At 38.1% G+C, this 27,007-nt stretch overlaps 1 protein-coding gene across 1 annotated transcript in view; it reads left to right on the forward strand.

The window, feature by feature from the left end:
- FAT4 (FAT atypical cadherin 4) overlaps positions 1-27,007 on the forward strand; it is a 148,361-nt gene that overhangs the window by 50,811 nt on the left and 70,543 nt on the right. Inside the window, exons 2-4 of the mRNA XM_084884578.1 lie at positions 13,026-13,157; positions 24,353-24,614; positions 26,082-26,432. Coding sequence (XP_084740704.1) covers positions 13,026-13,157; positions 24,353-24,614; positions 26,082-26,432 — 745 coding nt within the window. The remainder of the gene's footprint in view (positions 1-13,025; positions 13,158-24,352; positions 24,615-26,081; positions 26,433-27,007) is intronic.

Below are 27,007 nucleotides of genomic sequence, written 5' to 3' on the forward strand. Positions count from 1 at the left end.
ATTACACTTTTAAATTTTGGGTTTTTATAGATAAAATTTGCTTTATCTGCAGAAGTTCAGAGCAGTGAACTTCTAAGAATTAAAATCTACTCTAATCATGAATAACAGATTTGAAGATGTTAGTAAACTCTCACAAACAGAAACAAAATTAGGGCATTTTAATTGATTTTGATATTACCTTAACAAATATAAAATAAGAACTTAGATGTTTTCAAAATATTCATTAAAAGTAGAGAAAACTTGCCTGGCTGGCATGGCTCAGTGGTTGAATGCTAACCTAGGACAGTGTTCGATTCTTGGTCAGGGCGCATGCCTGGCTTGTATTGGTCCCCAGTGTGGGGCATGCAGGAGAAAGCTGATCAATGATTCTCTCAATGTTTGCATTTAATCTTTCTCTTCAAAGTTTGAACTTATTTTATACTGCTATATTTCGAAGAACTAAATTTCTAACTTTTACTTTCGATGCTTATATCAAGTTTCTTCTTAGGGGAATTAAGTGGGTGAAGATAGTTATCTACTAAAAAGACATAAATTAAAAGAGATAAACTTTGGTTGTTTTGAAAATTATTAATACAATGAAATAATAATAATATTAATCTGCAAAGTCAAGTCTGTTTTGTCACAATGCAGTCCATGTTTTTTTTTTTTTTTTAAATGCTTTAAAAAATAAGGACCAATACAAAGTAATGTACAAACTTTTGGTACCTTAGGTAGAATTTCATGTGAAAATTTGTGTAGCATTTTTTCATAAATAATACATAGAATATTAAAAATTGCCAGTAAAAAAGTTGATAATGTTTAATCACTTTTATATATTAATTAAAAAGTTAATGAAGACTATTAAAACTGTAGTTCATTCTCATATTAAAATCTATTTTCTGATTAACTGAACAAACAATCATGGGCTCTAATATCTAAATATAACCACAAGAGGGAAGGGATAGATTTCCTGTAACATTTATGAATATATGCAGCCTGTGAGAATTCTATTAGTCCAGACAGGAGAACTGCAATGTTTCTTTTGTCTTCCTTATTAATTTTGACAGATTTGAAGTGCTTGCAGTTATGGTTTCCATGAATTCCCTACTCAGCAACAGTTTAATTTTGCATACTTATTAGGTGCTTTAAAATGCTATGCTTTTTAAAATGGGAGTGCAGAAAAAAATAATTAGAAATAGGTTACGCAAAACATTTTCTTTCTTTTTTATTTCAGTGAAGAGAATATATCTTTGAAAAATAAAATCAAAGCATCCATTGATATCATTCTACTTATAGTTATATAGTCACAAATTGAAGACTGTGAATGTATTGGACAAAATAATCAAACCATGCTATTTTCTATTTTATGGAGATGGTGGGTATAGTGAGTAAGTTATAAGGGACATGTCTTTTTCAATATTCTTGAGTCTTATCTCATAAATTTCATAAGTATACAGATATTTTGTTGTATTTTGCACAATTTTTCCTTTCTATTGGAAAAATACCTTTATCTTTATTAATTTTTTTTATTGATTTTAGAGAAAGGGAAAGGCAGAGAGAGGGAGAAACATCAATGATGAGAGAGAATCATTGATTGGCCGCCTCCTACAAGGCCCCACACTGGGGATCAAATCTGCAACCTAGGTATGTGCCCTGACTGGGAATCAAATCATGACCTCCTAGTTCATAAGTCTAAGCTCAACCATTCAGCCACTCTGGCTGGGAAAATACCTTTATGTAGCAGTTGAGATATGTATTTAAAGTGAGTTATATTTTTAAATTGGTTGTTTCTTTTGATACTGTTATTTCACTCAAAAACTTTGGTACTTTGGCTTTGATGATGAGAAAGAGTAGTCGAACAGCCTTCCACACTGAAACATCTTTCTAAAGAAAATTTGTTTTGTCATTTCTTTATTGTTTGACATTTACATTTTTTTCTCCTAGTAATTAGTTTCACTTTGATAATCACCAGGACATCATTCTTAGGACCTTCTTACTCAATGTTATTGTAATAGAAAAGTCCACAAAACCCTAAAATGGGATGTTGACCTTACAGTTAAAGGTTGTTTAAAATAAATAAGGAAGTATTATACTAATAAGCAACTAAAATAAAAGAGAATAGCTAGAAGTTATGGTTAGGGTTAGGGTTAGGGTTAGGGTTAGGGTTAGGGTTTAGGGTTAGGGTTAGGGTTAGGGTATCAAGTAATAGAAAATTTTTCCAAGGTGAAGACTAATGTGCAGAGGTGAGATGGGGTTGAGGGATTACTTTGGCATTGTAGTAATTCCATAAAAAAGTCTAGCCAGGCCTCATATGGAGACTAAAAAGCTACAAAAGACAGAGTTGACTATATATATAGGGACTGCCTCCTCTCTTATGGTGTGACATTATTATTCTCTTGTAGCATACCCCTCTTTCCATAGTTTCTTACTCTTAAGACAATCTGATGGACAGCATGATTTGCTCCCCTTGGTTCATGTACTCCTAACCCCTTTCCCTAATCTTTGGCTTGTGGGAGGACAAGGGGAACTTGAAATTATTTCTTATTTTAAGTTGCCCTTCTAAAAAAAATAGGGGTATGGCATGTTAAGTGAGAATGGAAAGTTATACAGGGTAGGAACATTTATTAATAGGTTCATAGTAATAAAACTTGTCTCTCCCTGGCCAGTGTTGCTCAGTTGATTGGGAGTCATCTCATGCATTGAAAGCTTCAATTCTTAGGGCACATGTCCTGGGTTGTGGATCAATGTTTGGCCTCTCTTCTCTCTCTCTTTCTCTCCCCTTACCATGTAAAAAATAAATGAATACATATATTTTTAAAAAACTTATCTCACAGTGTATATCACAGATAGCAGTATATATATATAAAATAAATATGCTTCCTTCTTTTATTTTTGCCTTTTATTTTAAACAAAACAGTAATTCATTATTGAGAACATGAAAATTAAGTAAAATATTCAACTGATGAATCCATTGTCTTCACTTGTGTATCTGTTAACTATTGTCATAATGTTATTTCAGAGAAATAGCCACAAAATCTTATATACGTGGAACAGTACACTCATACATCAGTGGTCAGGTTAGAGTTGGACTGATCTAGGTGGTGCTCAACTAGTCTCTGAGTTAGCTGGGACTGCCTCCTCACTACCTGTTATCTTCCTTCTGGTACTAATGGTCTAGAAAGAATGCTATTTACTGACTATGACAGAGGTACAAGAGACAAAGCAAATACATTTCAAGTCTCTACTTGTGTTAGATTCGCAAATACCCCACTGGCCAAAATAATTATCACAGATGAGCCCAAACTCAAAAAAGCAGAGAAAGAAACTCCATCTTTGGTAGGAGGGACTGTGAGGTTGTTTGAGGTGGTGAGTGAAGAATTAGGGTCAATGATTCTATCCACCACCAATGTGAAACAAACTACTTTTCTATTTTTAATCAGTCTTAAGAGAAGCCTTATGTGTTTTATAAAATTCAGTATCTATTTGGCTAAAAGAAAAGTGAATAAAAAAATGGAATATTTTTTGTTTGTTTTATATTACATTCCCTTTTTAATGTGTCTACCATGTCCAGATTCAGATCTACTGAAAAGTATACTACAGGCTGCTCTTGCAGAGTGTTTGTTTTGAAGAATAGTATAAAGATTTCCCTAAGTTTCATATGCAACCACACATATTTTAACTTGATCTTTTCTTCTGCATTTACTTTTGGGAGTCCTTAAGAATCTGTTAAAATGCAGAAATTATGCAGTATTGATTTCAGGAAAAGTTGAAGTGGTTACACATGATTGCCTTTGCCTTAAAAGAAATCCTTATTTGGTTCTAATTTGAACAATATTGAAAGCACAACAGAACTAACTTTTTATTATGTCACCACACATTTAGTGAGTTATGGAAAGCATTTTGTTTCAAGAATGGAGTTAACTATGTCTTGTCTACACTTCTGGCCATTTCTGGCTGCTTTCCAAGCCTGCCTGTTACTCATGCATGTTTGTTTCCGAGTAAGAATAATGCATTGCAAGCCTAAGAACTTGCTCTGCTGACTGCTAGGAGAATTTCAGTTGTGAGAGATTTATGTAATTGCTTCTGTTTGAGAAATATAATTGGTCGCAGTTGCATACATGTTGTTTATATGGAAAATATGTTCTGTTTTAAAACTCATTATGTTTATTTTTACTTTGCTTTGTTTTCTTCTTTCCTCCTTTTTCCTGAATACTCGGAATAAAAATTTGTGTGATATACATGCAGACACATCCAAATTTACACATTACATACTTTAAGTTGAAGATATAAAGTTTGAAATGGCAAAATACTAATTAGCCTAGGACTCCAAAAAGAATATTCCTATCCCAGAGTTAAACGTTGCTTCCTCAAATATTATCATTGCATCATGTTTCTTGTACAAAAGTGTTTTTTTTATAAAAATATATATATAGTAAAATAATGTTCAGTATATAGAAGATATTTTATTGCTCAGCTTCTAGTAAAATGCAATGTTTTTCAAAAAAATTCTTGTCTAAAAAAAACACCCCAAAACCTTTAGCTAAATGCATAGACAGACTTTGTAATGAACTCTGGACTTAGTGGGGTTTAGACCTGTACCAGACTAGTGTGCCCAAGCATTCCTGGTTCCCTCTTTTGTGCCACGGTGGCTGTTGGTTTTTCCTAATAGGTCACACCTAACCCCTGCCAGGTTCTCGTAGTATGGTATCCTAGGCCTTTCCTCCCAAGTTTGACGGCTTTCATTTTCTTTAAGATTTCAGTTTCAAAGTTCAGAAATACCATCAGCATGGGATAGCCACCACAGACCCTTTTGCATTCAGTCGGCTGTCCATCATAAATAAATACCTAAAAGCATTGTTCACTGCGTCTGATCAGATCTCGCACGCCTATGTAACCCAAATACTACATTCCTGACATTTAGGACTTTTAAATGTAGACTGCTCTTTGCTAGGGCCGTCCCGTAACTAAAATATGAGTCACTTGTAAACCATAATAGATTCTGGCTGTTCGGCGTGATGAAGTGTTCTGGATGCAGTGAAACACTTCACCCAGACTCATGGCAGCAGAGTATCCCCAGTGGTCACCCCAAATAGGGAAAGAAATGAAGAGAAAAATTAAAGGAGCTATGCAATCCCTGGCACCCTCCTTTCATGGCAATAGGGCTCCTTATTCCTGTGGTTAGAAGTGCAAGTGCTTAGAGTATAAACCCATAAACGACAGTACAAGGAGCTGTCGCATTTTCTTCTTCCTGATGGCTAAATTTAACCTGAAACTTTAAATTTTAAAAAGGCATCAGTTATGTATTCTAATAAGTGACATTATATGGTTAGTTCTTCTAAACAACCCCACACACACGCAAACAAAAAAAACACTAATGTATAATATCAAACTTTCTGCTGAAATTTATCATTTAATTGGATCCTCTGCTATGGAGTCTCAATATATACCGACTTTGACATAAATTTACTAAATAAAGACTTGTTATCAGAAAGCCTAAAAGCATGTAAAGTGTGTCAATCCCATTGAATTATCTGAATCATGTACTATCTGGCTTCGTTTGAAGAGAGCATGCAAAGCTGTTGCCAAACATTTTAAGTACAGATGTGATTATTTACTTCAGCCATGGTTTTGCTATTTCGGTGCTGCTGTCTTCGTTTAGTCAACGTTGCTCTTGATTCCCACGTTTAATATCAAGTCACAGAGGGTCCCCTGCGCGCTCCACTCTGAGAGGGATTTCCAGGTGTCTCTCAGCTCCAGCCGCCACCTCCATCCAGCCTTGGGCTCAGTCAGCTCCACACAGACCCTCCTCCCAGGCAGGAAAGGTGGAGTTTCCCTTTCCAAGGTCAAAGGAAGTGACCCACCACCGATCCTGGTGAGGATTTGAACTTGGTTCATTTCCTTTCTGTTTCAACTCCTCACTTGAGCCTCCATACAGAAATTAAAGGTCAGTCTCAGCATCTCGTTTCACTCTGATGAAGTAAGAACTGCTTTAACTGTAAGATTAGACATTTTTTTCTCACCAAATTTCAATAGCACCTGCGCAATATAAACTAGGGCATCCTGTAGCCAAGCGCTGTTGGAGTGACATCATAATGATCCGTGAAGGGTAATGCACCTTATTCTTCCAGGTGTGCTCATGTGTGTGCCTCTCCTGGTGTTCAGTGTAACTGCTTCTGAAGCAGTGATGGGCATTACTTAGTCTCTTCTGTTCCAGTCTCCAGAGTGAGAGGTTTTTCCTGAAGCTCTTAATTTGAAGTCGTCATCCTGAGTATAAAGTTATTGAGTGATCATAAACTATGATTTCACATCATAAAACTATTACATGGTGGCATGGTGGGCACGCATGAACTAGGAAATCAGTAGGATTGAATTGTTTCTCAATATCATTATAATACAGGACAACTTTGATGAATGCACTTGTTATATACCAGTATCTATTTTATTTGCCAGACATGTGAACCTAGCATTTTCCCCTCTCCCTTCCCCCCACCACCCCAAGCATGTTACCATTTAGCTCACTCCCAAGCTCCAAGGGCCCTTCCTACACCTCTGTAAGTTGTTTTCTAAGCACACTTTTTTTCTTTTTCTTTCTTTTTTTTTTTTTTTTTTTACAAAATACTTCTACCTCTTTGATTTTATAAATGTATGTTCTTGTAAAAAATAAAAAAAACATGTAAATCTAATGAAAATGTACAAATAACCTGGGTGTGATTTTTTTTTCCTACTCATTTTTACCTGTGATTTATTTTTACTTTCTATAGCTTCTTTTACTACAAAGGTTTGTATTTTACAGTTGTTTTTTTAACAAAAATATTTTATTGATTTTTTACAGAGAGGAAAGGAGAGGGATAGAAAGTTAGAAACATCAATGAGAGAGAAACATTAATCAGATGCCTTCTGCACACTCCCCACTGGGAATGTGCCCACAACCAAGGTACATGCCCTTGACCGGAAAAGAACCTGGGACCATTCAGTCCACAGGCTGATGCTCTATCCACTGAGCCAAACCGGTTTCGGCTACAGTTTTTTTTTTTTTTTTTTTTTAATGGGAAATTTGATTTAGTATTTCTTTAAGTAGAAAACTATATCTGTTAGAAACATTCTTTTCATTCTTTTTTTCTTTTCCTTTTTTCTTTTTTTTTTTTGCTTGCAACCAACTTGGGAGAGGAATTCTCATCTTCATTTTATTGTATTGAATTTTTCTTTCAGCTATACTAATAAAAGGGTAATATGCTAATTAGACTGGGAGACCTTCCGGACAAAGCCATGGTGGTGGGGCCGAGGCATAGAGGGTTAGGGGTGATCAGGTCGGCAGGGGAGGGCAGTTGGGGGCAATTAGGCTGGCAGGGGAGAGCAGTAGGAGGCAAGCAGGCAGGCGGGGTGGGGGGAGGGGGTACATTTGGGAGCAAGCAGGCCAGCAGGGAGGCATTTGGGGAGCAAGCAGGCCAGCAGGCAGAGTTGTTAGGGGTGATCAGGCAAGCAGGCAAGTGAGCTGTTAGGAGCCAGTTATCCCAGATTGCAAGAGGGATGTCTCAGATTGGAGAGGGTGCAGTCTGGGCTGAGGGACAACACCCCCTATGCATGAATTTCATGCACCAGGCCCTTAGTTGACATATAATAGACTTACAGTGTTATGTTACTTAAGTTTAAAGAGAAGAAGGGAGAGGGAGAGAGGGATAGAAACATCAATAATGAGAATCATTGATCAATGATTGGCTGCTTCTTGCACATGCCCTAATGGGGATTGAACCCACAATCTCAGCATGTGCCCTAACCAGGAATTGAATCCTGATCTCATGGGTGGATGTTCGAACACTGATCCACACCAGCCAGGCTAGACTTTCCTATTTTAGTCAATTCCTTAGTTTGACTGTAACATACTTTCATAATATTAATTTAAATTGGTTTTATAGTTATATCTACATATATATAATGATTTGATAATTGCTGTTATTAATTTACAATTGCTCATTGATTATGTAGTTGTATTCTGATTTATTTACTTAAAAAAATAAAAATAAATCCCCAAGATGTGATACCATTCTTTTTTTTTTTTTTAATATATTTTATTGATTTTTTACAGAGAGGAAGAGAGAGGGATAGAGAGTTAGAAACATTGATGAGAGAGAATCATCGATCAGCTGCCTCTTGCACACCCCCTACTGGGGATGTGCCCGCAACCAAGGTACATGCCCTTGACCGGAATCGAACCCAGGACCTTTCAGTCTGCAGGCCGACGCTCTTTCCACTGAGCCAAACTGGTTTAGGCTGATACCATTCTTGATGCAATGCAGGATAAAAATATGGATTGCATATTACAGAGCGATATTTAAAAGAGGAAAGCATTGTACTCATTTCATAGCAACTATTTGCACAATAAGATTTTGGGGTTTTAAACACCCTTGTAAATATTCAGCCAGGTGAATATTAAAGACTCTCTTCCTTCAGAATTAAGAAATTTGGGGACAATATTTAAAGTCATATTTTCGATTTAACTTTCACCTTTTTTGAATTACCAAAAGACAGACTATTTTCATTATTTTTATTTTTCATTATTTGCGAAGCCAGGCAAGCTGGTGCTGCTGTTGGGTCTTGGGCCTTTTATTGATAGGTTTGGGGCTCCCTGACCCAGCTGCAGCTTGTTGGACAGGTTTTAGCCTAAGGACATGTCATTCACATGCAAAAGCACCTGCTCACAGCTTTGGGTGGGATTGTAAATTGGATGGGGTAGGGTCTCAGGGAATCATCAGGATGGAGCAAACAGAAATGGCTGCCAGTAAGCTCTGCAACTGAGGAGGTCCCAGAACAGGAACAAAGATCCCTGTGAGTACCTCTCTCTGGAAGAAAGTTGCCCCCGAGTTCCTGTCCTGATGCCAGACAGTCCAGTTTCTCCTTCTATATGTCTGAGTCCCCCAGTGTTGGAGCTCAATGGAAGTGGGAACTTGTAAATTCAGTTTTTGTGCTGGCCATTTAAGAGGAGCAGCTGGATCTCCAGCAGCTTCTGTATCCCTGAGCCCTAATCCCCAGTGGTTTTCACAGCCCATAATTCTACTGCCCAAGTAATTTCTTTTCCCAGCTCTGGTATCCTGGGCTGGGGGGCTGGTGTGGGGTTGGAACCCTTGTTCCTCCAGATGGCCTCCACAGAGATAATCTCCCTCCTGATGAAGAAAGCAGCACAACTGGGTACTGAACCAGCCCGTTCCTTACCTCCCACCTCCTACCAGTCTCAGTCTGCTGCCTTCTTCACTTCTCTAGTTGCAGTACTTCCATTCATCCTGCTTTCTGGCAGTTCTGGATGATGGTTGTTCTGTATTTTAGTTGTAATTTTGGTGTGGTTATGGTATGCAGCAAGTACAAGTATTTGCCTACGCCGCCATCTTGGTTCTTCCGCACAGACCATTTTTAAATTAATTGCTCACTAGCCCCTTTAATTTTAACCATGTTTGTGTCTAAATATGATTCTTTATTCACCAGGGTTTCATTTGCTAGAGATCAGTTGTCTCAGCCAAGAAATACATTATTCTGAAGGTCCCTAAATGGTGACAGAGGTGAGGGCCATGGGCAATACCTGTGGCTCAACCATTAGCTACAATTGATGTTTTTGTTATGAATAAGTCAACCACAAAGCTACCAACTGCCAGTGTAATTGTAGCTGGTGAAACCACATATGTTCCTCCTGAAGGGCACAAGGTCAGCGTTTGATAGGCAGGCATAAAATATGCACGTGCCTTATCGTCCTGGTGTAAGCTTTCTTCCAGTTTGGAGGGTCAATTTTCACAAACTTTCAGAATTGATACTTTGAAAATTCCCACTGGACTTAAATTATGGAAGCTGTTGGCAGTTTTTATTTGCTTTACTTTTATTTAAATGCAACCATTTGTGAAGGGGAGCTTCTGAATTTACAATGTGGTTATTTTTTTCCAAAATGGAAATTTAAATGCAATTATTTTACTTATTTCAGCTCTAAACAAATGTAAAGATAAATACCACACACTAAAGGGGCAATACTAGCACTGAAAGCTAAGCAGTGATTTTTGGTTTATATTTTAAAATAATGAAATGTATTTTTCAACACACACACACACACACATATATTATATATATATATATTAGTGTAGGAATAATATTGTAGACTAGTTTAAAAATTTGACATTATTTATTTATTTTTCTAGCAAAAAGTAGAAATTTATTGAAAAATGAGCATAGACTCCCATGTAGAGAGGAGAAAAGAGTCCCCTAAAATTTTGGCATTTTAAAATAAACCAATAATAGCCAGTGTCTATATTATTTAAGGCAGTCTAATTTGCACAGAAAGAAAGGAGTTTTTAAAAATTATGTCTTGCCCTAACTGGTTTGGCTGAGTGGATAGAGCGTCGGCCTGCAGACTAAAAGGTCCCAGGTTCGCTTCTGGTCAAGGGCATGCACCTTGGTTGCAGGCACATCCCCAGTAGAGGGTGTACAGGAGATACCTGATAGATGTTTCTCTTCCATCGATGTTTAACTCTCTATCCCTCTCCCTTTATCTCTATAAAAAAATCAATAAAACATATTAAAAAATATGTCTTAATTTTTGTTTCTAGATACCTTTATTAAACTTTCAGCTTTTCAGCTTTTGATTCCTGTGTTTTATATGATAACATTTCAAAATAAATCATACCAGTCTTAGTTCAAAGAGAGCATTGTGATGGATAGACCCAAGAGTGGGCCAAGCACATGTTAAGACCTAGAGTTATCAGGTTGGTAATTGCCAAGGGCAGAATGTAAGGCAGTTCAAAGATTATCCAATGTGTGGAGGACCCATATATGCATAGAAAATCCTCAAACACTTCCCTCTGAGCTAAGCATTTTTCTGACATCACCAAAATCTACTCTTCATAAATTGCTCTTATCTCAATATTAAAAATAAGAGAATGAGGTTAAGAAATTATTTGTTCCCCCGGCCAGTGTGACTCAGTGGTTGAGCATTGTATTATGAACCAGGAAGTCACAGTTCAATTACCAGTCAGGTTACATGCCTGGGTTGTGGGCTCAATTCCCAGCAGGGGGTATGCAGGAGGCAGCCAATCAATGATTCTCTCTCATTGATGTTTCTATCACGTTCTCCCTCTCCCTTCCTCTCTCTGAAATAAATAAAAAGCATATTTAAAAAAAAAAAGAAATTAAGTGCTCAAGTTTACCCAGCTAATAGTAGTAAATCACAGAGCCAGCAAAACCTGCTATTTATAACCATGCAAAAAAGCTGGACACACTCCTTATAGGTTTTGGTGGTGGCCATCTTGGACCTTTCCTTAAAGGAAGTGGTAGAGGACGGTGCTAGCCGAAACCAGATGAGCAGGTGCCTACCTGCTGAGACTGCCTGTGTAACCATCCCCTAAACCACTGGTAGGCAAACTGCGGCTTGAGAGCCACATGTGTCTCTTTGGCCCCTTGAGTGTGGTTCTTCCACTAAATACCATGGCCTGGACGAGTCTATTTTGAAGAAGTGGCATTAGAAGAAGTTTAAGTTTGCTGAAACTGGTTTGGCTCAGTGGATAGAGCATCGGCTTGTGGACTGGGAGGTCCCAGGTTCGATTTCGGTCAGGGGCATGTATTATACATTGGCTGCGGGCACATCCCCAGTGTGGGGTGTGCAAGAGGCAGCTGGTCAATGTTTCTCTCTCATCAATGTTTCTGGCTTTCTATCCCTCTCCCTTCCTCTCTGTAAAAAATCAATAAAGTATATTTTTTTAAAAAAAGAAGAAGTTTAAGTTTAAAAATTGGGCTCTCGAAAGAAATTTCAATCTTTGTACTGTTGATATTTGCTCTGATGACTAATGAGTTTGCCGACCACTGCCCTATACTAATCTGAGTCATTGGTTATGATCCAAACTCTCCTATTTAAATGTTTACCTAAAGTTATAGTAACTATTTAGTACTTAACTTGGTATACTGCTTTCTGGTTTTCTTCTTTTTATCAATTGCTCATTCATTTACATGCTTTGCTCTCTTGTATTTCCCACTCATTCCTTGACACAAAATAATGAGAATCTTAGCTGTTGCTTCTTCCTTCATCCCCCTGCCCTGCCCTCCTCTTGGGAAATGAGAAATCAGAATCCTTTTTCTCTCTCCTCTGCTCAAATTTATCCTCATCACTCTTGGATCTGGTGTAGTTTTTACAATATAACTATAAAAGATGACATTTCATCCTCTGAGAAAAATGTCTTGGTTATATCCCAGCTAAATGGATGGGTGGATTTTTCATCATGACTTAATTTTGTGACCCAATTGGGAAAACTTTCAGTTTTATTAGCAGCTGTCTTCTCTTTTCTTATCAGATATTCAGCTTTTAGCACCTAGTTCAGAAGAGGAAACACATGGTTTGAAGTTATTATATAGACTTCACAAATCCTTCCAAACAATTTTTCTTAGGTAGGGAAACAAACAAATGAATGCCTAAGATCTTTCAAACAGAGCTGTAAAATTTGCAATCTATATAAACAGGGCATCTGAAAGGAATGCTTGCTTAGCTTTCATCACATTAAGACGTGCTGATAGGAGTGAAAATAGAAAAGAAGATATGTGTATTTTTCCTTCCCCCACAGGTTGAAGGTTGACTTTAAAAGGGAAAATGCTGAGTGTTTCTTAAAACGAAATGGGTACTCCTTTATTTCCCCTAGACATTAGTTGCCAACCTGTAAACATTTCAAGAGGAAATTGTACACCACCTCATCTGTGTGACAAGTGACATTTACTGGTTGGGTGACAGACACACTGGTGCACAAATCTGGGGATTAAAATGACAGTTGATCGGGGGACCTTTTTTAGTATAAACACCAAGGCGACCATTTAAAATCAGTTACTGTCAACAAGTCAAATAATTTTTACTTGGATTTATATTTTCTCTATGAAGAGTTCAGAACTTCCTCTGGGCTATTTTCTGTTGTTTGGATGTTGTTTGTGAAGGTCCTGGTTCTTTTCTGGAAGGCCGATAGTCTCTCGTATACATTTGCATTTATATCTTGCAGACATGTAGATCATTCACATGTTGTTCCTTTCTCTCCTTGCAGGTAGAAATAACCCTTCAGGATATCAATGACAATCCACCCGTGTTTCCTACGGACATGCTGGATCTCACCGTGGAGGAGAACATCGGAGATGGCTCTAAGATTATGCAGCTCACAGCCATGGATGCTGACGAGGTACCTCAGAGCCTGTGTCTGAATTTTTGAAACCATATTCCACTGATCTATCCAATTTCTGCTACATGTTGACAAACTTTTATTACCCAATAACTAAGGCTAAGCAGTGTGTGTTCTTTTCCAAAGAGAACATTGATTGTTGAAATGTATTATAAGAATGTGAATCTAGAGATTATGGAGAGGTAATTTTCCTTAGATCATCTATTCACAACTCAATTTCTAGTTACATTTTAGATTTCTTAGCCAAATTATTTTAATTCTTAGTAATAAAAATATACCCATTTTATGCTTTTATAATTTCAATTTGCTATCTTATAGCAGCTAAGGATTGTTTTTTTTGTTTGTTTTTAATACTAGAGGCCTGGTACATGAAATTTGTGCATTCAGTAGGGAAGGGGTCCCTCCACCCAGCCTGTGTCCTCTCGCAGTCTGGAAGTCCCATGACCAGTCACCCCTGCAGAGGATGGCCCCACCCACCCTGCAGTGCCACCAACTGGGTGGCCTGGGCTTCCCTTTGCAGGGATGATCATGGGATGATGGTGGGGCATCACATCCTCCTTGGTTGGGCTGGTTATAGCATGGTCTTCTGGAAGGTCATCCAGATGGTAGTTCTGCTGTTCAGTTGTTCAGTTGATTTCCATATTATTTGCATATTTTATTTTATTATTATAGCTAAAAATACAAATTATCACCCTGGCCAGCTGGTTCAGTTAGTTGGAGTGTTGTCCAGTACACCAAAAGGTTGCAGATTCCATTCCTGTTCAGGGCACATGCCTAGGTTTCAGGTTAGAAACAGTAAAGGAATCAATAAAAACATGTACTTGGGTGAGGATTTAAAACAAAACAAATTATTTCAAATTAAAAAAAATTAAGGCTATTTTATAATTTTTTTTTTATTTTGTAAAACAAAATATATAATTCAGTGATAGCCTTATATATTAAGGAAATTATCTAGTCAACTCAATGACTTTTTCAATTTTGTTAATGAACAGAAATTTCCTTCCTGATGGGAATATGAGATTTGGGAGCATAACTTAGATTACTATCTTCTATATTTATATCTTAAGTTTAACATTATGCTCCAAATGTCATAGAAACTTATATAATTTGTAATTTATATTTTTTCCCCCATGAAGGAAGTCCATGTCCTGTTTTCTCCTTCTTGCTAGATAAAAGGGTTAATTCAGGTTATAATGTTTGAGAAAGAGGAGTCACTTGTCCAGACACTAATATCCCCTTTCTCCTTAAACTAAGCCCAGCACCCATCAGAGAATTTAACCTTCTTACCTTAAGGCTTACACTGACCTCCAGAAGGATTGGAAAACTTGATTTTATTGAGTAAAGAATTTATTGACTGAAGCAAGAATACACTTAGGAGAGTGAAATAAGGAAGGGCATAAAGAAGCAACAGGGTAGCCTAGGCTGGGCTGCTTTAGCTCCCTGGGAAGTCAGAGCAAGTGGGGCCTTGGAGACAGGTTAGCTCAGGGTGAGCCACAGCTGCCCCTTGCTCCCTTGGTTGCAAGTCTTGTGTGACCCCTTGGAGTTGAGGAGAAGTATGCCTATGGAGGAGGGAGAAGGAGAGGGGAAGGGAATGGCATGGGCACGCTCCCTGCAGGGAGAACATGCTGGGAACCTTCATTTTCAGGGGATTTAAAGGCTGGGCATTTAGGGGAGGGTCAATATTAGCTAGTTGATCTTTGGCCAATTGACAAGTTCAAGTGAGGGCTGTTAATTCAGCTCACTGGGCAGATCTTATGCAAGTAAATAAGAATCTTTAATTATGTCCACCATGGACATTATTGCATATCCAGCTCAGTAATGTCCCTATTCATCTTTCAGATAAGATCCATCTTCGAGCTAAATTAAGTCAGCATGATCAACAGGAGTTTCCAATAAATTCTTCCTAAGAACAAGAAGGTGGTCAGTTAGTAAAACACAACCGTGCATGTCTTCATCCCTCAGAGCAGGTAGAAATGTTGCTGGGTTAGGACTGCTATATCGAATTAAGGTGATAGTAGGCACAGAAAGCAAGAGTACTTCATAAGAAGCCAGTCCACTGACAGGAATATTGAGTGTGATGAGTGTTCAATGCAGAATCAGCAGAATGAGAAATATAAATAAAAAAAGAGCCCATAACTATAGCCTCTGATTGTTTGCATAACACGTCATTAGCAGAGGTAGCTACTATGCAGGATGGGAACCTCTTGGATACTGACTCTAATATCCTATAGGTCCTTTGTTTATTTTTTTATTGAATTTACTGGGGTGACATTGGTTAATAAAGTTACATAGGTCTCAGGGGTACAATTCTATAACACATCATCTGTATGTTGTATTCTGTGTTCACCACCCCAAGTCAAGTCTCCTTCCATCATCATTCATACCCCGTATGTCCTCTCCTGCCTCCTCACACCTCCTTTCCCTCCGGTAATCACCATGCTGTTGTCTGTCTCTGTAAGGTTTTTGGGTTTTCTTGTTTAATCCCTTCATCTTTTTCATGCAACCTCCCTCTCCTCTGACAGATGATCTCTGTTGTTGGGTTAAAACTGCCAAAGCATTTCCTTTATTTTCATGTATTAAAAGGTTTTATAAATATGGTATCTCAGAGCAGGATCTTTAAATAATTTGTTCTCTGGAGCTTTTACTTGGATGGATGAGGTCAATCTGATTTTAATCAGACATAGAGAGGTTGAGCTATTAATGAAACATTTGGACTCTAATAGTGACAATATCTAGTCTAATACAAAACAAGCTGTTTTTTATTTGTTTGTTTTTAGAAGAGTAAAGGATATCCCTCTGAGTCGCTCAGGGTTAATTCGTAGTCCATCTTTACATATTAGATAACCAAGACATTTACTTGAGGTAAGCAGAATTCAAGTTTGTCCTTTGAGACTTTTTTTTTTTAATATATTTTATTGATTTTTTACAGAGAGGAAGAGAGAGGGATAGAGAGTTAGAAACATCGATGAGAGAGAATCATCGATCAGCTGCCTCCTGCACACCTCCTACTGGGATCAAATCTGGGACCTTTCAGTCCGCAGGCTGACGCTCTATCCACTGAGCCAAACTGGTTTCGGCCTTTGAGACCTTTTATCCCTTTTATGACTAACTGTTGAAAGGTAAATGTCATCCTCTTGAGAGTCTAATATGTCCAAGGGCATAAAAGTAAATCATCCACATATTGGATTAGAATGGAATTTCTCGGAAATTCAATATTATTCAAATCACCCTTTAATATCTGAGAGAAATAAGTGGGAATTTCACATATCCCTCAGCATAACTGTCCCAGTAAACTCCCTTCTTCCCAGGTGAAAACAGAGGTATTTACTGCCTTTTTTTTAAAAAAAATAAAAATAAAAATAAACCAGGAATACTGAAAAAGACACTACATAAATCTATCACTGCAAAATATTAGCAGTCCACGGGGATAGCTGATAATAGGGTATATGGATTTGGAGCCATGGGGCTTCTGTGAATAACTGTTTTATTTATAGCTCTGAGATCCTGTGCAAATCTCCATCACTTCCCATTGGGTTTCTTTACCTGAGGACAAGAGAATTCTAGGTGCTTGTGTATGGAATTATAAGCCCCCCCCCCTTTAAAGTAACCTTACATAATGGGCTTAGTTCCAGCCTGTGCATCAGGTCTTAAAGGATATTGGTGAATATTAGGTAGAGGCAACATACTGTAGCGGCTGAATTGGTTTTGCCAATATCTGTACTGGAAGAGGTCCCGAGTTAGATTGTAACATCCTGCAACAAACATTCCGTCAGTCTCAAGACTAGTTTCCCCTTGTAGAGATTCCTTTAAAAATTATTATTTTCCCAAATGCTTTAGAATCTGATTCATTTAGTTCTAAATACATTTCACCCTTCAGGGAAAAGGCTATGTGGTGGTTTCAAGAAAGTCTCACCCTATCTGGTGGATTGGGGTAGATTGGACTAGGACTAGTAAAAATATATGTTACCCAGATCATTCCCTAGTTAGCAGGTGCCGATTAAAAGACAAACATTGGTTGCCCTAGCCGGTGTTGCTCAGTGGGTAGAGCATTGGCCTGTGGACCAAAGGGTCTGGTTTGATTCCTCGATTTCAGGGCTCCTCCCTGGCCTGGGCCCTGGTCGGGGTTCCTGCAGGAGGCAACCAATCAGTGTGTTTCTCTCACATTGACATTTCTTTCTGTCTTCAGCTTTTCTCTTTCACTCACTCTAAAAATTAATGGAAAAATATCCTCGTGCGAGGATTAAAACAACAAAACAGACGTTGGTGGATTAGATATCTCTACCATTTGTACAGAAGCTTTACTCTGAGGGAGAGGCCAACTTGGTTGGGTGTGGTTACGAAGAGATGAAGTAGCCCCAGTCTGTGCAAGGGCCCTAGTAATTCCCCCTTTTATGGTAATTTAAGTTTCTCTTAAAGCATTAGTAAGGAGAAGGGGACATGCCCTCATCGTCCTTGGAGCAGCCCTATGCTTGCTTCTGTTTCTTTTCTTTTTCTAAATCCCATTTCACTTTCTCAAATCTCCTTCTTAAGGTGACTTGACTTTTTAAAGTAAGAACAGACTGCTCTCTCCCCTTTTCTAAGAGACCTTGGGGAGGTCTGACCTCATTGCTTAATTGCTGGAGCTGTAACTTCATGATTTGGCAGCTTAATCTTTTTCTCTCTTTTGAATAATTTTAGTTGATCAGCCAGAATTGCCAGTTCATGGTACACATGGTTGGCCAGTTTAATTTACGTTGTTTAATCAGAGTTATAAGCTCTTCATTTAAACCTTCCCAAAATGCCAAATTTCATAAGGGATCATTGGATGATCCTTAAAACTGTCTGGAGACAGACTGGGTAAGGTTTGAAAGCTTTTTTGAAACATTCAAAGGAACATAAATTGATGGACCTTTGTCCAGTCCATTTTCTGGAGGAAAATCTCAGGAATGCTTATGGGCTAATTCCCTGCATTTTCCTAGTCTTTCTCTCTCTGTTTTAAAAAGTCCTCTATAGGAGTTTCCCAGCGAACTCTAGAATCCTCTCAGAAACCAGTAGGTGGATTCATTGGAATTGCCAGGATCGTACATCCTCTAACAGTTAAATTTCTTTGTACACCCATCAGGGCGCTGAAGAGAGTCAAGGAAATCTGTAGGTAGATTCCTTAATTCTGTTCTAGTCCAAGGGCCGGACACATTCGCTGGCTCCCCTTTGCCTGAGACTGGCTTTTCCTCAGAGGCGGCTGCCAGAATCTGTGTTTGTTTTTCTCAGTCTATCTTGGTCTGGTTTTCTATTCTGAGGGCCCCTAGGTCAGTAAGGAGCGGTGGTGTAGAAGAGAGAGAGAGAGAGAGAGAGAGAGAGAGAGAGAGAGAGAGAGAGAGAGAGAGAGAGAAGTAAGGAGGAAGAAAGGAGAATAAGCCTGGACAAGGAAGTAAAGGGTGCAGTGGCTGTTGGAGAAAGAGGTAAAAATGGGGTATGGACATTGAGCAGCTGCAGAAACCTACTTAAGTCCAAAGAGTCTCCAGAATTTGCTTACTCACTTCTGCGCAGAAGAAAGGCTCTCTGCGACCCATTTCAAGGGCTTCTGCGTACCAATGGAGGTAAGCAACTCATTCATTTGGTTTGGTTTTAGAGCCAACATTTATTTTCTCTATGGTGCATGCAATTTTTTTTTTTTTTTAAATTTAGGAGTCAAAAGAGTTCCATTTTAGACATCATTAATTGATACCACTTCTAGTTAAATCTTCCCATTTCTGTAAGGACCCGCAAGTAAAAGCTCCCCAGGAATTGTACATCTGCAGGAGTATTAGTGAGGGCTGGAGCCTGGGGTCAGTGTTAACCTGAAAATTAAAAGCCAAAGTGAGATGCTACAAGCCTTTGAGATGAAAATAATAAATAAATAAATAAATAAATAATAAAGCAATCCGGGAATACAGGTGCAGGCAGACACCCAAATTATGTTCTGATTCTGGAGTGAAGGCAAGGAGTTTTAATGAGAAATGAAAGGGAAGTCATTACCTGAATAAAAAAGGAATTTGTGTTGTTGCTAACAGGCTAGATACCTGTTAGCTGTTGGAGGGTAAAGGATATCCAGAGCATCGGTCCTTGTGGGCAGCAGGTCTGCTATCCTGGTAGCTTTGTAACAGTGTGTAAGACAATGCTGGTTTGGCCCATTCAAGGTTACTTTGATGGTTCAAAATCCTTACTGTTCCCCGAGACAGATGTGCAAGGCAGTTTCTCTGGGATGGCAACTCCGACTCCCTTTTGCAGTGGCTCCATTTATAGCACGTTTCACATCAGCATTAAATTGTACACAGCTACCCAGATGGTGGGTTGATGTTGAGAGATGAATGGAATCCTTTAAAACATTAAGATTATGTAGGTCATCAGCAAATTGTGTCCATATATTTTTTTGTTATTTGTACACTTTTTCTTTTTCTTCTTCTTCTTTTTTTTTAATATATTTTTATTTATTTTTACAGAGAGGAAAGGAGAGGGATAGAAAGTCAGAAACACCGATGAGAGAGAATCATCGATCAGCTGCCTCTTGCATACCTCCCACTGGGGATGTGCCTGCAACCCAGGTACATGCCCTTGACCAGAATCGAACCCGGGACCTTCCAGTCCGCAGGCCGATGCTCCCAAACCGGTTTCGGCTGTACACTTTTTCTTAATAATGAAATCAAACATAAAAATACTATACTAGTAATGTTAGAGAAACTCTAGTTGGGCACTGGAGAATAATGTGTGAGTCAGGGATTCAGTTTTAGAAAGCAACATATACATGTTAAACTTAATTTAAATATCATTTGAAACATGTGCTGGATCAAGATACACATCTTTCAGAAGCACGTGACTTTTTGAGTCTCCCATTTCCTTCCATAAACAGAATTATTATGCCTGTAATGGGCCAGGATACTCAAGCTTTGTTTCATGGTGCCATACTTGTTTTTGAAACTACTTGAGGATGTAAAATGAATTTGCAATTTATAGCTATTTACTTTCAGAATTCCTTTCACGTGCTTTTGTCTCTGAGGTTCCTCAGGAAAGTAAAGTATTTTAACAGCATTATTTCCACTCTGCTATAGCTGAAATACGATATTTGTTTCTTGTGGTAGTGCCTATACTGCATATTTTGGATTTAAGTAAATAAATAAGCTTTTCAAAAGACCTAATTAAATCATGACTCTTGGTCAGACATTTCCAGATATTCACTAGAACTATTAATTCACCACATCATCTGATTTTTAGTAGAGAAAAAAAAAAAGATTATTTCATCAATAGAGTCTGATACCTATTATAGAGTCTGAATTATAACTTTAGGAGATAGAACATTTCTAACTTTTAGACCATTTGTGTAATAGCTTTTAATGTATATTTGTTTCTTTGCTTTCCCTTGATTTCCAAATACCATTTTAAAAAGTGAGAACTGAAAATAGCTCTTTTCCTACCTGAACTGCTATACTAGAATAATGAAATTCCTTGTGCAATATAAAGCAGAACGTGGTCAGATTAGAAGACTCAAAATCCTATCGAATGTTTCTGTTAAGACGGTACAATTACAATAAATACGATAGGTACTCCACATGCACCTGAATATACAAGATAAATATAGGCAGTATGTTAAACTCAGCAATTTCTAAATTAAAATGTGCTTTTAGGCATTCAATTTACAAAATGTTAAGATTGGGTAGGGAAATGCAGTACTAAATATAGCAAATGCCACTAAACATACATTTTGAAAGAGTATTTTTTCCTGAAACTGTTAGAAATTGTTGTCTTATGTATCTGCTGACATTGAAGGATAAAGCATATTTAATTCTGATGAAACAAACGTAGAGAAGCTGTGATTGTTGTCATCTCTTGTCACACAGCCTTCTCTATTCCTGCACATGCTGAATGTCTGTCCTTCCTAACATCTTTCTCAAGAGTTTTTAGCTGCCTATATAATAAATAAATTTCTAGTGGTTAACAACAGTAAAGGATACATTTGTCTCATGTGAGGTTATTTAAATTAAAATGTAATTTTTGAAATCAACAGTTTTAATATTATACCTCAATGTCAAGACTTAATATTTGTGTAGAATAGGAAACCAGGAAACATATTTTTCTTGGGATATATAGCAACCTTAATTATAGTTTGATTTATTTATTTGCAGACATTTCAGTCATTAAATATACTTGACACACTATATCTATACTAATAATAAAGAAATATGCAAATTGTCCAGGATGCCATCACAGTAGCAACTGAACAGCAGGCTGGGTGGGGTGACCAGGCCAGCGGGGGGCAGATAGGGGTGACCAAGCTGGTAGGGAGGGAATTTTGGAGCAACCAGGCTTGTGGGGGGCAGTTGGGGGCAACCAGGCTGGCAGTTAGGGGCAGTTAGGGGTGATCAGGCTGGCGGGGGGGGGGGCAGTTAGGGGTGATCAGGCAGGCAGGCAGGTGAGCAGTTAGGAAACCGGCAGTCGGACATCCCCCTAGGGTTGCCCCTCAGCCCAGCCTGTACCCCCGGATTAGAGAGGGTACAGGCTGGGCTGAGGGGCAACCCTCCCCCTGTGCACAAATTTCATGCACTGGGCCTCTAGTTTACTTATAAGAAAATATTAAAAATAGGAATAAATGTAATTAACACTGTAATGTCTTTAGCTGCTTCTCAAAGATTATTCTTCGTTCTTCAGATGCATTAATTCAATTCTCACAACAGCCCTACTGGGTGTGGCCGGGAATATTATCATCCCGATAGTTCAGGCAAAGAAACGGGCTCATAGAGGTTGAGTAGTGGCCCAATGACACACAACTGGTAAGTAGTGGAGCAGAGATTCCATCTGAAAACCAACACATCTCAACCAGTACAGGGTAGGCTATTTCACTCAGTATTTCAATTACATTATACATGATTTAAAAGACCTAAGTCAACCTGTTTATAATTTCAACAATATACAGATAAGTTTAAAACAGATTTTAAAATGCCATGGTGTTAGCATCTTCTATCATCAAATCTAGATGGGTGCTTTAACTTTAATTCTCTTTAATTTCTTTATTTTAAAACCTACTCTTGAATCCTTACTTTAACCTCTGTGGCAGGCTGTACCTCTGGGTTTCCCCCTGGGTCCTGCCCTCCTTCCTTAACCTCGCTGCTTCTCCTTCCCACTCTTTTTATTTATTTTTTTTAATTGAATTTATTGGGATGACATTGTATAATAGGTTAAACAGGTTAACCTGCTATACAGGTTCAACTATACAACTCAGCAAAACTTCTGCACACTGCATTGTGTGCCCATTGCCCAAAGTAAAATATCTTTCTCTCCCCATTTACCTGCTCCCCCCCCTTTGCCCTCTTTCCCCTCCCCTGCCCCCTTTTCCTCTGGCTATCACCACACTGTTGTCTGTGTCTATGTGTTTTATATACATATATGTCTGCTCCTTCTTTCCACTCTTAAAACGACCTTACACAGCTGTTTATATTTAGTCCTTTCATCGCTGTTCCTTTATCTAACCTAATTAAATTCTCAACAGATCTGTGACTTTCACTGTCATGTACGCATATCGACCTGCAAGTATTTTTGCAGACCTTTTATCAACTCTTTGATTGCTACATAACCATTTCTATGATGCTATCCTTCAGTCTTTTAACATGCCATATATCACTGCATAATTTTTCCTGCATCAAAGCAGATCTTGCCCTGAAGTGTCTTTAGCAAGAGTAGTCTTTTAATTCCTAGCTAAAGTAATTTTGATATTATTTCCCTTTGCTTTCACTTGTACCCATCACATAACCTTCAAGGACATAAGCCTGTGGGAATGCTGAAAAACTGAGAGTATTGTTACTTTTATTTCTATATCCAATAACTTATCAGATATCACTGATTTGTCCCTTGTATTATGCCACATGATGACTTAGAGTCTGAGTTCTAGAGCAAGAGGCCAGGGTTTAAATTCCTGTCTCAGACACTTTATCATCAAAATGGGGATAATAATAGTCCATATCTAAGGCAATTGCCTTTGAGGATTAAGTCATTTCGTGCCCATGAAGTGATATGCACAGAGCAGTGCTTAGCAAGTAATAAACACTTAATGAATGTGCTCTTTTTCTCGACTTTCCATTCCTTCTGCCAACTTCCTAGTTCATACTTTAAAGTTTCTGAGGGCCATGGTTCAAAAACCTGGGAGAACCCAAGCAATCATCCCTGCTTTCATTTTACAGAAATGGAACTTGGGACCTGCAAAGAATACAGAGTGCACACAGTTTTGCTTTGAGGAAATGAAGCTCCAGTCTTTAGGGCTCGAACCCCTCACTGTCTCCCTGCTTGGCCTCCCCCAACTCTTGTCCATTCTACTCTATCGATCGCCTTAAGGACTGTTTCCAACTCAAACAAGCTCAGTGGTTTCTTGGCCATAGAATTTAAGCTAATATGTGCTATGATTGTGATTCTCCAATATAGACCCGTAACCTAGTATTTTAGCTCGACTTTCTTCTTTTGTTCTACATTAACCTTTTCGATACAACTAACCTGCTCAATGGTGACTACGCCAAGCACATCCTTCTTCCCTTTGCGCTTTTGCTCATATTCAAACAACTTCTCGTGTTCTTTGCTTAAAAAAACACAAAAAAACAAAACTACATTTCTTCAAAATCCAGTCCAGCTCTGCACATTCACCATTATATCTTTCCTAATAAATCAACTCAAAATAATATCTATTCTCTTTGGTTCTGATGGTGCTTTTTGCAAGCCTCGTTTCGATAACCTTTCCTGCTAAATGAGAAGGAACACAGAGCTCAGTCAGGCAGACTTGGGTTTGAAACCCTCACTGGCACCTATGTGTGACGATGTGTAAGTTAGCTCATGTCTCGGAACCCCGTGTCTTCCTTTGAGAACTCATACCTCGTAGCCTTGTAACAGGGCCTGGCAAAGGGCAAGCCTTTAGCACACCGTCTACGGTGACAGCTTTACTCCTTCCCCTGTGTATATTTTATGAATTAAAAAATATATATATAACTAATCCTGAAGGCTGAGATTTTCTGTATTACTTAATGGAGTGAATGGTGAAAGCCTGGCTAGGTGACCTACTACCCTAGCCTGTACCTTTTGAAACCTTATAGCGTCCTATGAAATTAAGTCCAGAGCCTCTCACTGTCAAATCCATACTCAGCCTAAGGAGTGGTGTCCTCACTGTTCCACTTCTGACAGTTCAGATGCCGGTCTTTCTTTCTTAGGGTGCAAATGCTCTCGTCACATACACCATCATTAGTGGAGCTGATGACAGTTTCCGCATTGACCCTGAATCCGGAGATCTGATAGCAACCAGGAGGTTGGACAGAGAACGCCGTTCCAAATACTCCTTGCTGGTCCGTGCAGATGACGGTCTCCAGTCCTCAGATATGAGAATCAACATCACCGTCAGTGACGTGAATGACCACTCGCCCAAGTTCTCCAGGCCTGTGTACTCTTTCGACATCCCAGAAGACACAACCCCAGGTAGGGGCGTGCATGCCCTTAGGTGTATTTTGCAAGGGTCACATTTGACTTCAGTTATGGACTGTGTTTTAACTGCCCTTCATTAGTGACTAGTTTTTATCATATGTTACTAGGTATAAAAATATATTTGCTGGACTTTCAATTTTTTTTTTTATTAGCCATCTTTGCTATAATTCCTAAGCAGATTGCTAGACTTTTCAGAGCCAGTGATATTAGTCCTTCATCTGATTACTAGTTACAGATATTTCTGTTTCTGAAAGTACTTGTAACATGGGTTGTTAATTTTTCTGGCAAGCGCACTTTTGATTTTGTTTTTCCACTTCAGAAATGTCAATTGTGATTATGCTGCTATGTATAGAAAGAGCAAAGAAAAAGCCTAAGGAAACCTGTGAAAAGTGGCTCTAACCCTTGCTAGTTATGTGACCCAGGGCAAGTTAAATCATTTCTCTAAGCTTCAATTCCTCCTGCTGTAAAATGAAAAGAGTAGCTCCCATTAGAATTGGGTTGAAGGTTAATTTAGAATGTACATGTAAGTTTCCTAAAGTGATGCTTGAGAAGTAGCAGGTGCTCAATAAATGTGCGTAGAATAAGAATCCTGAATTATTGTCTTGCCTCATGGAACATATGATGCTGTGATTGTTGAGCTTGAGTATGCAGTGTCTATGTGTTTGCTTCATTCCCATTATTGGGAATGCTTTCCTAAAATTGAAATTTTATTCTAAATCACATTTTAGAATGTGTTTTCCTAATAAGGCATATTTTTTGGAAACTCATTTGACAAGGAAAGAAGCATTTATAGAAGATTCTTCACTTTCTTGCTGCAGTTTTCCCCTCCCTCCCCAAGATGAGCCTGTTCTTCATGGAGTTCCCATCACATTTATTCCTTGCTTAATTATAGCCATGGCCATGTGAGCTGTCAAGTGGTACCTCCTTGGCATAAGTCTGTATTATTTCTTGGAATGCCCAGTCCTGACACGAGCAATGACCCCCATCCATGTCCCCTAAATTCATCAAAATGTGGTTATGAATTGGTAGTGCCAGATAGCAAAATAATGTCAGAAATGGTATTAGTACCAGAATATTTTTTTTAAATTATCTTTTTGTTGAAAGTATTACAGATGTCAGCTATTTCCCTCCCCCCCCCCCCATTAATCCCCCACCCCTCCATTCTGCACCTGCCCTTCTCAGGCCTCTAGTACACTATTGTCTGTGTCCATGAATACCCAGAATATTTACACTGCAACATAAGAGCTACTGGATATTGAATAGTCGATATGTTAATATTTGGGAATGTTGATATCAGTGTTAACATAAAAATCAGCTGGATATTGTGTTCACTATGTTTGCATAGTGATTCTCTAGTTAAAATATTCCATTGTACAAATAATTTTTTGGTGTTGTGTGTGCATGCACTTAGTAATATATATGCCCCATTAATTTGGACTATTGATTTATTCTTTTTGATAGGTTCTTTGGTAGCAGCTATTTTAGCTACAGATGATGACTCTGGTGTGAATGGAGAAATTACATATAGTGTGAATGAAGATGATGAAGATGGCATATTTTTCCTGAATCCAGTTACCGGAGTCTTTAATTTGACTCGAATATTAGATTACGAAGCACAGCAATATTATATCCTCACTGTTCGAGCTGAAGATGGTGGGGGACAATTTACTACCATCAGGGTTTATTTCAATATACTAGATGTAAATGACAACCCACCTATTTTCAGCTCGAGTTCATATAGCACATCTTTAATGGAGAATCTACCTCTAGGATCTACTGTTCTTGTGTTTAATGTTACCGACGCAGATGACGGTACGTACTTTGTTTTTATACTTAAAAAACTTTATTAAAATGTTATTGGATTTATTTTATCTTTATTTACATTTTTCAGCTGTCACAAAATTGCATTTTGTGAATATAGGTCTAAAGTTAAGAAATAAATCTATAATTTAGCTATAGTTAAGTAATTGTCAGTTAACTTCTTATTTATGATAGCTAATTGCTTTATAAGCTTTATCATCTTTATCTTCCCTACACCCCCAAAAAGTGTGAAAGTATTGCAGTTTAGATAGTAACATAGAAATCATAAAACAACTTTTTGGTAGATTTTTGTCAGATAAATAAAAATAGTTACTTACATATAGTATTATGTTAATGTAAAAAGAATAAAATTTGGAAGCAAAAGTAAAACCAAAGTCTTCAAAAAAATACTTAGGAATGTATATATTTGTATTTCTAACTGAAAACTGCTAACTAATAATATTTTGGCAAGCTTTCATGCTTTGATTCAAAGGACAGTATCAGAGCTCTTAAGCTATAAAATCAAGTTGAGATTTTTTTTCATTAAATCTAGGCTTTCCATGTATTTGATTTTTACTCATTACAAA

This window comes from Pipistrellus hanaki, assembly GCF_964339955.1.
Source record: "Pipistrellus hanaki genome assembly, chromosome: 5".
In the NCBI taxonomy this organism is placed as follows: Eukaryota; Metazoa; Chordata; class Mammalia; order Chiroptera; family Vespertilionidae; genus Pipistrellus; species Pipistrellus hanaki.